The sequence below is a fragment of the Callorhinchus milii genome, unplaced genomic scaffold (genome assembly GCF_018977255.1).
Source record: "Callorhinchus milii isolate IMCB2004 unplaced genomic scaffold, IMCB_Cmil_1.0 Scaffold15, whole genome shotgun sequence".
Taxonomy (NCBI): domain Eukaryota; kingdom Metazoa; phylum Chordata; class Chondrichthyes; order Chimaeriformes; family Callorhinchidae; genus Callorhinchus; species Callorhinchus milii.
In genome coordinates this window covers 8,273,116-8,287,598 of record NW_024704756.1, presented here as the reverse complement: position 1 = coordinate 8,287,598, position 14,483 = coordinate 8,273,116, and the positions used below count along the sequence as shown (strand labels likewise).

The window sequence follows — 14,483 nt, the reverse complement described above, 5'->3', positions numbered from 1 at the left end:
ACTTTTAAATACACTGTTTATTCAATGGGGTACATCAGCAACAACAACTTGCAATTATTTAGCACCCTTCACATTGGATAGCGTCTCGGAGAACATATCGTATGTCATTCATTAAAATGGCAATCTTTGCGTTATACAGTTTTCACAGGATTTCCCATTATAAAAGGCTATAGTTATCATTTTCATTAAAGAAAATAATGCTTTTCATTGATTAATTTTGTCTTAACAATTAATGTAAAAGCTCACGTGAGTACATGTGAGTACTATGAGTATATGTGAGTACATGTGAGTACTGTGAGTATATGTGAGTACATGTGAGTACTGTGAGTATATGTGAGTACATGTAAGTACATGAAACTCATTGCTTTCCAGTGCTCCATCTAGTGTATACTATACCTGTGGAGCATTGCAAACGTTCTATATGGAACGTTTCACTACATGAGTTGTTGGTCCATTTTCTGTGTGTAACTGAGCTAAGGCAGAACTATTGATTTACAGCAATCAGGATATGCTGTTTCCCAATTGTCAGGCAGAACCGCTGTAGATGTTTTGCCTGAGTAGAAAATTTGCCTCTATGGGAGTTGTCAAAAACTGGCTTATATTATTTAAAATATGGAACAATAAGGATGGCTCATCGCTATAGAAACTGTAAATACCATTTGGTTTGGGGCAAACATATTACATTAATAAGAGAGGAAACAGCTTGCCTCGTTTAATTCACTCTAGATTTTTTTTAGCTCTTCTACATGTTTAATAATTTATTCCTTCTTCAATTATTTACAATTTCATTCATTTTTAATTCATTTCAGCCTTTGAGCAATCAAATATGCTGTTTATTCTGATTTACTGGTTGCAGCTTTGCAAAATGCATATATACTGTAGGTGCAACAATGTATAGGTTTGTGCTATACTTATTAACCTATCAGTACATATTTGTTGGTACTATGAATGCTATTTCAAAAATATGAAATGTTCTGGTAAATTGCAAGATAAGCTTTTCCTCATAAAACATGCATGTCAGTTAGTAGCAAGCTATTCTGTAAGTGTTTTTGGATTAAAATAACAGATTTTAAACATCCTTGAGTCATACTAGGTAAGTACTGTAAAGGGCTAATTGAACCATGAAACTGCACAAGAAAGGTTACTTGTAAACATTCAGTAGAGCTGTTAGCTTTCTGGAGGATGCCTTGCATTCTTTCCCTGTACCAAGGAAATGGCTGTGCAGGAAATCATTCGGAGATAGCACATTTCACATAGATCTACACTGCTCAACATGTGACGGGGAATAATAGTCTGGAAAGCAGTTAAGTGCAAACTGATATAACTAAGCTTCAAGAGAAGGGATATGAAGTGGAAGTTACTATCTATGAAGAAGATTCAAGTAATACAAACTCGATCAGCAGTGTATGAGGGCTATTTAATTCCTCAGCCTAAAGTAGAATGATTGAACTTCAAGGCTGTGTGTGTGAGACATTGTTGTGAGCAAACGGATTGGCTTTGAGACATCCTCCTGACATGAAAGATTATATCAAATGCAAGGATTATTATTATTAATAGTTATTTTTACGCTTTTCAGGTTTAATCAAATTCCAGTTTTATTTTCAAAGTTGTGGTTAGTTTCCTCCAGAAATATGTCTATAAAACCATTTGCATCCTGTGTCAAATATTTAGCATGTTTTGCCTATTAATGTATAGTAAAAATGCATTTCCTTGTTTTTAGAATGACTAACCATTGCTATAAAGAACAGAGTAAGTTAAAGTGCTTGCTCTTAATGTCAGATACATCTTTCTCAACATTTTCATTGCTTTTGTAGGTGGATGAATCGACTGGGATTAGCAGCTATTGGATATGCACCTGATGATAAGGTGACCAGGCCGGATGAAGGTGAGCCAGAAGGTATCTCACACAGGAGTAATGATGTGTGTAGGATAAAAGAAAATGTATCTATAATTCCAATTTCTGGTTGAAATGAACAGAATAGCAATCAATAAATACTGTAATTAAAAGGAATATATTTTAGAGGGAGGGTTAGAAGTAATTGTTCTGGAATGGAGGGCGTAGGAGAGTGGAGTTGCTGCTACAGTTAGTGTTGTGCAATATTGTCAAGAGTCAAGCACAATGAATAAATAATGCAGAGAATGGCTCCTAGGTTAGCACTGACCTATTCCTCTACTTTGCCAGAAGTGTTTGGCAAGTCTGGCTCTGTGTTTAGCCAACCTACACACTACATCCAACAGCAGGGATCTGGATAGGGAACAAGGCTAGGATTGTTACTCATTCAACCTCTCTCTAGCCTGAACACCGATACCTAATATCTTTCTGACACATGCAGAAACTCATCACCATACTTATGAGTATCCAACCGATTCAGACTTCCACATATGTATGCCACTTACCCACAGAAATGTCCTTGTATCTGGAATGGAATGTGCATTCTCTCCATGGAGGCACTTACAAATGGAATGATACTGATCTGCTGGTGACAAATATTTTATAAGATATCCTTTTGTCTTTAGGCTATTAACAAAACACTATATTGCTGCTATAGTTAATTGTGGTTTGCAAACACATGAATTAGTCTGCGATCATCCTTCCCAGTGGAAGAATTGTTTTTTCATGAGATACAAAAACACAAACTGTACAAGACATGATTGTGCTTTAGTTAGTGGACAGTTGTTGACTTGAAAGAGTTTTGAAGTAATTATAGTTGAAGATTGTTGGATACACAGAATGTAAAACTACAGTGATGTCCCTAACAATATTCATCCTCTATGTAGCATCAGCTAGTATATTTCCCCAGGCAAGAAAAGAATCAAAGCTATTTTGCACAAGACTTGGTGAGAATGTGCATCTATTCTAACCAGCAACGACAAACTAAATACTCTTGGGCATATCCCTGCCTAATCCTCCCTAATAAAATAAGCTACTTAAAAGGGGAACTGAAATCCAATGGTGAAGCCATTCCTTTCAACACTATCTTTTTAGTCCATTTAATTAATGCACCGATCTACGTAGGAAACTTGGGTTGCCAAGATACTTTAGCTGCTTGGAATAAGGAATCAATCTTATCCTCACATTTCCTCACATCCACAGTCTTATTCACATTTACCAGATGAAGTTGATGGGATAAGGGGAGTACACAGAATGTTTGATCCTCAAATAGATAATTCACTATTTTGCACATAATTCCAAGGAAAAACTATGCCACATCTCTGTCGATCTAATTAAGTGTGTGCACTTTGTTGTAAGCCAGAGGAATGCAGATTGGAGTCTTTACCATTAATTAGGTAGAGAGTGTGTAATATAGTCAAAGGGAATGGCTTCACCAAAAAGCTTCATTTCCAGCAAAATATTGTGACATTACTTGCATCTGATATAGCCCCTAATCATGCATTTGATATAGTTTTTTCTGTAAGCTGCAATGACTGTATATCTATAGATGAACAATATCCAATTTGCACACAACAATGTCCCATCAACAGCCATGAAGTAAATTACCATTTTTTTTTAAATCTGGGAAGTGTCATTGGCCAGGATACCAGGGGAAAATTCCTTCTCTTTTCAAGTAGTGCCTTGGGATCTGAGATTCTTGCTGTGGAAGATGATGGAAATTTCATTGAGAATATGTTTTCTTAAACAGTAGTTATTCACAGGATGACCACCAAGATGGTTTAGGTTAGTAAAATAATGAGGATGAAAAGTTGAACAATTCACCCCCATCCCCCCATGAAGTTTTTTTCACATATTCATTAGTAATATTAGTTACAGAAATTTCAAACAACTGTGTCTACCAGTATCAGCAAAAAATGTATTGGACTGCAGGCAAATGTAATGATTATGCATGAGGAATTATATAACCAGCTACAATCTCCAGCAGGTACTGGTATCCCCATGTGTTCAATGTGCCCAGAAGAAGCTTTCTAATCTCTTGAATTTAAAGGGCAACTAAACCACAACTGTGTGTGGGCAGAATGGTCACTTAGCATTTAAGTCACTTATTCCACCAACTGGATAATGCTGCTGATACTGCAAACTGCATTCTGTTCATCAAGGTTTATGAAAACTAGGTCAACATTTTTCTGGCCTCTTATGATAATTGATAATTCTATGGACATGTCTTTTCTGCTATAAACGACTGCCATTGCTGAATTTCTAGGAAAATAGGTGTTTTTTTAAAAAAATTGAAGATGCAATCTGTAACATTCCATTTATTTCTACCCTAAGGACAATTTTATTCTGCAACAAATTCCTGGAGCAAATAAGATGTTTCAAAACATAATTTGATTGGATTAAAACATATAATATTTCGCGTCAACAAGTATTGAATGTAAAACCATCTCCAGTAGCAGGAAACTTCAGTCTTCCTCCACATTGTTACCACATAGCAAGAGAGTGAACAAGTGTTGACCTAATTTCAACACTAAGACTGCACGTATGCAGCTTCCAGGGTCTGCAGAATCACTCAGTTGGACACTGACAAACAGTAACAATATTACTTTTCAGTTTGTGGACAAGGTACAGTTCAGGGATTATTTAGCTGCAGTTAACGAATACGAAAGTCAAAAGATGTTGCTGGATAACATAATTGAATTCACAGCAGGAAAAAAACACTTTGAATGAAACATAATTATTTACACAAGAGACTGTCTTGAGATCCTGAATTATATTTGATTGACACATGCATAGGCACAATCCGATTTACAATGCCTTTCACATCAGGCGGACGTCTCAAAGCTTGGCACTGCGGGTTGGACACCTGAACTGGGATGGGAGTCAAGGAGGGTGGGAAGGTAAAGATGATTGGAAGCACGGTCAGAAGGAAGGGAATGAGTCAGAGGAACTCCAAGATAGAGTTCCAGAGAGTGAGGCTAGAATGGCTGAAAGTCTGCACGCCAAATGTGGGTTAAAAATGGCAGGGGCCATGAAGCAGGCCAGTATTCGCTGAGCAAAGGGAGCATCCATGTTTGTACGGTTGAAGGAGATCACAGAGAATTCAAGAATTGTCAAGAATGTCAGATTTTGGGGGTTAATGGGTATCAGTTTTCTTGCCCTATTCCAAACACAAAGCACGTACATTGTAAAATTGCTTGAAGTAGCGCTGGAACCATTAAAATAAGAAATTCGGTTGCAACACTAATTAGATTGCTTCCCATTAGCAAACACTATTCATTGTTTAAATATTTATTATAAAAAAAATAGAGTACATAGGGGTAACTGAAAGAATAGTAAAGTGTTTTGTATCTTATATGTACGGGAGTTGCATTTTCTTTTTGAATATGCTGCCAAGTTGAAATGAATGCAGTCTCTCACAAAAAGCTCTAGATCCATAGCCATGGATGAGACATAATTGTTAATTTTTTTTTAAATGGCTTCAGACAGATATTTATTACGTAATGAATACTGAGAATTATGTTTATCTTTTCCAGATTACTGGAGTGAAAGTGATCAAGAGGATGCAGAGATGTCCTTAACTTTGAAGCAGGAGGGCCCTTCATCCCTATGTGATACATATCCCCGAACACCATCAGTAAGCATGTCTTGAAAATATTCTTGTAAAGAGCAATTTATTACTGGTATTTATTTTGGTTTCGGCAGAGGCTAATTGCTTTCTATACATTTCATTAGGTCAATTCTTCAAGTCCTTTCCCTGAACCCAAGCATGGACGGCATTTTTCAAGTGAGTCAACATATTCCCATTCATCCGCTGAGGATTCAAGGCACGACATGTCAGGAAGTACACATTCGTCTGGCTGTAGGTCATCGTACAGAGAGAGACGATCTTGGCAGGATCTGATTGAAACGCCTCTCACCAGTTCAGGGTTGCACTTCCTGCAGACTATCCCTCCAGAAACAGATTACATGGCTGGTAGATCAGGACTGATGTCACCTGAAAGAAGGCGGCAAGCAACATTGCCTGTTCAGAGACGTCACCACCATGACCGCGATGGGCCTTTTCCATTAGTGGAATGTGACAGAGGATCTGGATATCACAGTAGAGGATGCAAGCAGCGCAGCCAGAGCTTACCGAGGAATAGGGATGTTAGAATCAAAGGCCACACGCTGCCTCCCGGACCGTCTGAGGAAAAGTCAGAGGATGATGAGATCCAAGGTGTCAAACAAAATGGTGCAAGCAAACGAGGTCAGTTCACAAAGTTCACAAATATGTTATAATCAGAAGACGCTAAATCTTGATGGTTGGAAATACAGAATTTATTGTATGTTTGAGGAAGAGTTGGCCAAACCAGAAGAGAGCAAAAGAGGAACAGGATTTGTCCCATCTAGTCTTCCAACTTCCCAAAAGATTCCTTTCACATATCTATCTCATCTCGAATAACCCTGAATCAAAGATGCCAATCAATATTATCCAACTCTTTTTCGTTTATTGAATACATTATATATTCCATGAGTGCCTCCATTGAGTATTTTATTTATACAACACAAATATTTTAATAAATATATATTTTTCAATTATTATAAGTCGACAGATAGCTTACTAGCCCTAGAAGGTCACTTAAGCTGCCTCTGATATTTCTCCAAAAGAAAGTACCTTCAAAATTGCCTTGTGAGCTTGAAGTGTTAAATATTTAGGGGCCATCTTAGGCCAATAGGCAACATATGGCAGGGCCAAAGGGCTGGTTGAAGGTTTTGTTCCATGACTCAATATAAAGGGACAAAAAACACGTGTTGAATACTTATGTGTGTTGTTCGGTTGCTAGATGAATTGTGCACTGAAATTTTGGTATTTCTAGTGAGCCACAGAGATAACTCTTCATCCTAATTCTGCTTTGCTGTTTTCATATTTTCTAATGTTGAAGTCCAAGTCAAAATTCTGGTGAGGATTCATTTGCACAAGTGATCACATTTTTTTATATTATCTCATGTACCTGGAATACACTGTGTTCTGGGTTTGTAAGGTAATACAGTTATTGTGGTTATTTTTAGTGGTCATGTGTTGTGTAAAAATATTTCACCCTGTCCTTTTTTTAGAATGAAAAGCAGATGTGCATTTCTTTATCTTGGTGAATGACAACATTAGGATTAAGAAAATCTCCTTTGCGATGGGGAAAAAAAATCTTTGCTTACAGGAGAAACAATCTACAGATTAGCCACTCACTAAAGTTAAAATCTTGGGCAAGGGAGACACAAGGTCAAACTAGGCTATTCCCTTGTGCCTACACCATTCCTCCGCCCTTGCTTAGCGGCCAGGTATAGAGTAATATTGGTAGAAGACAATGAGGTCAGCTGCCTGCTCACAGTTGAGGAATGATGCAGGATGTGGAAAGCTCTAGAGAGAAGAAAATACAATAGTTTCACGTTGGAGATAAATATATTTTTTAAATTAAAACCAAGAGGACATATATTTTTATTATGGCTGCAGAATAAAAAAAACACAATATTATGGTGTATCGTCTTTGATGATTTAATAGCATAGGAATCCTTTCACCAGCATAAACAATAAAAATCTTCATTGTTCTGCTTGATGTGCTTATGTCTATTTATAGTTCTTTCTGAAGGATTCTCCTGTGACTGAGGACTGCAAGGCATTAGCTGAGCAACTTTGAATCACTGGAGAATACAAACGACTCATCACTATAAATGGAGAAAAACACATTGAATCTGATCCTGACCTTTTAATAAATAATTTATTTCCTGATCACTGTAAAAGCAGGCACAGCCAATCTTGGTGGGTCATTTTCATTTCGGCATAAGCCTGGAATATGTGATGTTCGTTCCCTTTCAAACAATACTGAGCCACTTAAATCTATTCATATTGTGACATGGTAAATTAGAGATTTCTGCTCAGTCTTTACAATAGGGATTCCATTATAAAGACATTGTGAAAAGATTATTATTCTTAGCAATTGGCCCAAATTAGACTCAGTTCTAAAATCTATTTGTGCAATAAGCAAGTAACTTAAATGACACTTTTGCAAAAGATTAGCAACAGATTTTACATTTTAAATATATTCATTCACGTTGCAATTCTGAAATTTGGTGTTAATTTAATATGCCGGTGATTGGTAGCCCAGTGGCACCAGCACATTGTCATGAGAATCCACGAAAACAAAATTTGGGCCACTCAATCCATGACTGTGTGTATGGAACACTGCTGTTCACAATTGCCTGCCAAGGTTTACCTACAAAATACACAGTCAATCCACTTTACAGTATATTCTGTGAAGCGCTTTGAAACGTCTCAATGGCGTGATAAGGTACTATATCAAATGCAAGGATTATTATTATTATGAGCGCTGGAGTTCATTCTACAGTGCTGACTTCAGAGTTTTCTTTTAGCACTTCGCCACAGTGGGGAAGAGTATTCTCTCTGCTGTGATTAGGTCATCAGTACAACACAGTTTGCCCCACCGTGTCTCATATTTTTGACAAGAACTTCCAGTAGTAGGATATTAATGTTCCAATATAAGTATTTCAGTAAATTCAATGAGCTGAGGCAGAACTTTATTTAAATCATTTCTGACAACAGGCTATCGGGACCATGGGCTATAAAGCATAAAACTGTTTTCTCCCACAAAATAAAAACATTAATTACAAAATTCATTTGCACATCCCATAAAGTGTTAGTCCTGGAAACAAATCATAATTTTATTTCTAATCGTTAGAGAGATATTACCGAGTTTGCTGAAGTTACTTTTTCATGTTACTTTTTCATGTTCACCATAGTCTATTTTTCAGCTAATTGATTTTCTAAATTATAAATGAAAACTCCATTTTTAATTGTATTTTACAAGATTGATTTATCACTGGTTGGATTTCTAGTTATTATAATTTCTATCATTGAGGAAATCCACCTTTGGCTTGACTGAATTCTTCTGCAAGAGCAAATGCTAGCAGTAATATTCAGTGAATGGATAAAAGATAAAATGCGATAGTCATGAAGGAGAACAGAATAAAGGATAATGGGGAGAGGCTAGAGAAAGGGATTAGGATGGGTGAAGGCTCATGTGGAGTATAAACACTGGCACGGACTAGTTGGGCTGAATGGCCTGTTTGGTGCTGTACAGTCTATGTAATTCTGTGTAATTCTGTGTGATATGTAATTCTGTGTAATTCTATGTAATTTAGTTAATCAGTCATTAAACAACTACTGCTGTAGTCAATTAAAGATTTGATGGTTGGGCAGTGGAAAAATAAGTGTTGCCCCTCTTACTTTAAAAAAATCCGTGTTCCCTGTTTCAGGCCGATCAGCAAGGCCACAGTCTCATGACGTAAATAATGTAATCTCGTAAGATTACATTGTTTATGTCTGAAAACAGTGGAAACAGCACAAGAATGGAGAATTTATAAGGTAAGAGGGAGCAGTGACTGATTAATAATTGTTAAATTCTCGGGCGGGTTTTGACCTTAGTGCACATGTCATACATTTCATAAAAGGTAACGCTTCATCCATCCATTTGAATTTGCTTTGCAATCCATAGATTTGGCTGAATTTCAATTTTTCACCTTTTTTTTCTAACTGTATCACAGTAATCTAGAACGTGTCTTGTATAGAATACTCCGTATTGAATGCCTTGTAAATGTAAATATCCAATATTTAAAATGTTGTGAATAATTTGGTCACTGTGTACTGTTTAAAATCCATTATGGCCATCCCATATCAACTTTTGTTTTATTATTAGTTAAATTGATTGTCCTGACTATTGTCAGTGCAGGATAATTACTTTTAATGAGTTGTTTATCACATTTTAATATTTCTTTAGCTTTTAATTGATGTCTATTTTGGGTAACAATAAGTAGATATACCCACATGCACCTGCAGCAATCAGTTTGATGAATGATGTTATATATCAAATCTTCCATGCAACAGTCCTGCCGATAATGGCACTTTCACTTAGCCTCATGCATGCAATTCATTAAGTACTGAGCACTCAGCAGCATGAAAGAGAAATTTTGGTCTTTTCTGACAGACAGTTGGCGATTCTGTTTCTCTGCAAATTGATGACTATTGACGACTGCAAGTTTATTGTACACTGTTTTCCAGCCTTGTTTAGCACTGTTGACATCAGTTTGTCAATTCTCCTTTTCAGTGTTCTTTTTTAAAAGAGTCAACTTAGTCAGGAAAAAAAAGATAATGTTAAATATTGTTATAATATATATTAATTTTGATTCTATATTTATTATCTTTTAAATGTTCTATCCTTCTATGAACTAAATGGAATATAACATATTAATATTATTCAGCAGCTTTATTCAGCATACTCTGTTATATAAAACATCTCCATAAGTACTTGAATATTGATATTGTTGAGTTATTTAAATTAAAGCTACAGTATTCAGAAACTGAATGTTTCAAAGATCTTTGCTTTTTACATGAATCCACTTACTGTATCATTAACATACTAACCAGACAAGTTCATACCCACACTCAGCAAGCCTTACCTTTTTGTAATAATCTACTTGCTCAGAAAGCTTTATAAGCAAATCACAAAATAAGGTTATTTGTTTTTAAATGTAATACGAAGACCAAACATCTGATTTAGGTGGGGGAACATTCAAGAACTCAAATGGTTTTAACGTTTCTTTCCAGAAAACACAATAGAAAACAGACATTCTACAGATGGTCTTCAGGAGTTGTACAAGTCCCTGGAGCAGGCCAGTCTCTCTGCAATAGGAGAGCAGCGTCCTTCCACTAAGCAAGAATTCAGAAGGTCATTTATAAAAAGATGTAATGATCCAGTCATCAATGAAAAATTACACCACATTAGGGTGCTTAAGAGTACTCTAAAGGTAAGGGTTCTCCATTGAAAATATTTACCTGATGAATAAGACATTGAATTATCTAAAATATATTAAAATGCAGTTCACCTTAACAGATGGTTATAACAAAAAGCAAACATCTACTGGGATCTTGTTTTAAAAATCCACCTTTTATAATTTTCCCCCTGGACTCCTCCATCTTGACCATAGGAATGGAACTCGCTGGAGAATTAACATACAACCCACTTCCAAGCTTCATTACCACTCTATAACTGGCTGTTACAACCGTATAAGCCACCAAAGGATGATTCCCTTATGATGTGTCATCCTTGTTAGGGAGATTCACTTTTCCCACAGGATTCAAAATCTGTCTTGTGGGAAAAGTGCAGGATGATACTTACACTGTAATGTGATCTTATATTGATATTTTTCTGTTTTCTAAGCAAATTATTTAGCATATTTTGGGGTTCAAAAAACAGCATAAAGCACAATTTTAAAAGTGGGAAGAGTAAGAAGAAAAGTCAAATAAAACTTTATCCGTTGGGTGGACTTATTAAAAGAAGTTACCAGACCATTGATGTGAACAGTATAAATTGGTTCAAAAGGCAATTAGATGACGATCCAGAGAGAGAAGGGATTAAGGGATATGGTGAAACGGCAGGTGGATAGAATTGAAATCAATCAAAAAGAAACTGTCTTGTGCCAAATTAATTTTTCCTGTTACTAAAATGTCTTATATTTTAATGCACCTGGGAGCAGATTTTGTGGGGTAAGGCAGTTTTAAAGAATGGCACATGTTCCACACAGTGATCAGTGACAGCAGCAAATCTTCACATGCTTCACATAGAAGAATAAAGGACTTGGCATTTCTAGAACTGAGTTGTGCAATGCATCACTGTCCAACAATACATTCTAATCCTGTAGCCTGTGAGTAGAGACATCTCCACTCTATTCTCCCAACCACCTCCCTCTGTACAAGATTATGCAGTACTTATAACCAGTTTCGCACCTCTTGGAACTGACACTGTAGAACGTGTACAATTTAATGTTTGGATTCATGTCACCTTGACCTGGTTTGAGATTACTGGAACATTCTTGAATCATTTCATTTAATTCTTATCAGTAAGGAAATATAGTTTGTGATATCTCCTTTGTGTTTATTTTAGTATTTATCTTCAGAGGTAGGAGAAAATCAATAAGGCCAGTGCTTTTAACCAAGTGAGCCACCTAGTGTTCGTATGCAATAACTAACAAAAATGATAATAAAAGAGGAAAAGGGAGCAAGAAAATGCACACAGCCAGTAAGGAGTTCACAAAAAAAAACTGTAGGAAGCATGTTCATCAAACAGTGAATTATCAATAGTGAATTTGGCCCCCAAAATACATAGTATATTCTGTGAAGCACTTTGAGACGTCTTGATGACGCGATAAGGCGTTATATCAAATGTAAGGATTATTATTTTATTATAAATGTAATATCATTTGAGACATCCAAAGAGAGATTAGGCAAGTGAAGTATAATAATTCAAACATTAAATTTCTGTGAACTATTCTAGGATTTTAAATGCTTTTTACATTTACTTATATTTCAATGCAGTAATATGTTTAAAATAATAGGTAAAGCTTTGCTTGTTTTTGTTTGACTTTAGATAACTCTTTTAAACCTAAATAAATAAACATATCTTGAGGTATTTTGAAAAGGATTAACCTAGCATCAGCTCTGATAGCTCCTGGTCAGGTATAGTGGCTAATGCAATAGTGAGCTTGTCCATTTATCATGCAGTACATAAGAGACCTAGGCACTGTATGTGTGTTACATACAGATTCCCAATGAAAGGAGCTGTTCTTCCTTTCTTCCAGGAGATTCAGTAAGTAGGTACTGTGGGAGGAGTGGGATTGGTAAGCACAATGGATATTTCTCGTTGCATAGCTTCCTGTGCTTCAGGAACACTTGTAGGACTTCATGTACTTGTAAAATTGGAAGCATTGTTTGTTTTAAATGTTATCTAGATAAATATGTAGAGAAAAAAATCACTTAAAACATGCTTTCCTTGTGTATAACCCAGCATGTGATAATAATAATCCTTGCATTTGGTATAGCATCTGTGACGTCAAGGGTATAACTCAAAATGCTTCACAGGGTTTACTGTAGAGTGTAATGACTATTTTGTATTTAGTGATCGGTCTCTTTTATAGAATGTTTGTATGGCATGACAGTATTGATCTGGTCCAACCCCTTTGGGTTTTATTTGATGATCCTCATTAGAAGTTCTGTATTTATAGGTACACCTAAGATCCTTTTATTATCATTTTGATTTCCTTATAAAAAAAATCCTGAAGGCTTCCAAATATTCAAACTGGTGCTACTTGTAGAATTTTCACATTGTAACTTGGAGATAGGGCTGGACACACTGTCCGATGATCATAGGTCATCTGTAGGAACTAACCTTTTTATTGTACATCTTTGTTGCAAATATTTTTTTCTCCCTCTCAGGCAAAAGAAGGGGACCTGGCAATTATTAACCAGATTCTTGAAGATCCAAGGCTGACATCTAAAAAGTTTAAGGAGTGGAAGAGAATGAATCATGAGTTTTTCTTGGACATTTGTGGATATAGTGCTGTTATGAAACCACAGAACGGTGCATCTGAACTGGGATCACCATCACCTCTTCTGGCACATACACACTCATTCATTGAAACACACGTGTGAAGCAGTTTGCAACTGGAGCACACATCCCAGCAGACAGCAGCATCTCAACTGTAATTCTCATCAGGCAACAAAAAAATGTTTAGCATACACTGTATATTTGTACATAATGTATTCAACAGTATTCTTGTACATAAATTGGATAAAAAAATAGTGCCACAGGATGCCTAATATGTGCATGAGATAAAGTCTGTATTCTGTTCTTTCAACAATCTTTTATTTTCTGTTGTCAAACACTGTGTGCTTTAAAATCTTGCATTTGAAAAGAGAGGCAGTGCAGAAGATAGTATTTATGAAGATATAAGTACACACATACTGTATATGTTGTACTAAAAAGCTAAGCTTTTAGTCAACAGCAGCCACATGGTCCAATGTTTTTATATTTATGACTGCCTAAATTAATTCACCCTGCCATCACATCTAATGGATTACAGGTAGAGAGTAGCTAAAGTGATTGGTAGCCAACTCTGATTAACAAGAGCGAATGTCTTAATTTACTCACCGTTCTAGAAAAACATTCATTTTTATGTAACAACAACAAATTGCATTTATATAGCGCCTTTCACGTCGGGAGGACATCACAATGTAAGCATTGAACATACAAACAAACTGCTGAATGTATGTAAAGTATGTAAAGTTTTGCTAGTGTATCACTGAATGAACAAAAGTAATTTTTGATGTCCTTTGAAAACAACCAGCTTTTATTAAAATTATAGCTAAAAGCTGTTTATTGAAAACTACTGAGAATATACAAGTATTAATATTTATATGACTCCCTCCTCACAATTTTTTTATACGGTTGCTTGTTAAAGAGAAGACATTAATTGAAAAGCTCATATACCCAGTGCCCAGGAGTTGACGGATCCAGTAATGACACGTTCAGGATGATTCTCCAGAATGATGGGTCCACTTCAAACTTCAAATGAAAGACCATTATTAATAATGGCTTGAAAGCTTATCCTGGTTCCCAGGGTAATTGTTCTAACTATATGCAAGTAGACAGAAGACTTGTTAGACCACACTGTACCTTTAAAAAAACACGATAGTTAAACTTATCTT

At 36.0% G+C, this 14,483-nt stretch overlaps 1 protein-coding gene across 1 annotated transcript in view; it reads left to right on the top strand.

Annotated features, from left to right (window-relative positions):
• The window catches only part of si:ch211-26b3.4 (connector enhancer of kinase suppressor of ras 2), a 160,802-nt gene extending 147,034 nt beyond the window's left edge, over positions 1 to 13,768 (top strand). The window contains exons 20-24 of the mRNA XM_007892010.2: positions 1,815 to 1,885; positions 5,428 to 5,528; positions 5,627 to 6,140; positions 10,548 to 10,747; positions 13,212 to 13,768. Coding sequence (XP_007890201.2) covers positions 1,815 to 1,885; positions 5,428 to 5,528; positions 5,627 to 6,140; positions 10,548 to 10,747; positions 13,212 to 13,427 — 1,102 coding nt within the window. The 3' untranslated portion in view covers positions 13,428 to 13,768. The remainder of the gene's footprint in view (positions 1 to 1,814; positions 1,886 to 5,427; positions 5,529 to 5,626; positions 6,141 to 10,547; positions 10,748 to 13,211) is intronic.
• Positions 13,769 to 14,483: the final 715 nt, after the last annotated feature.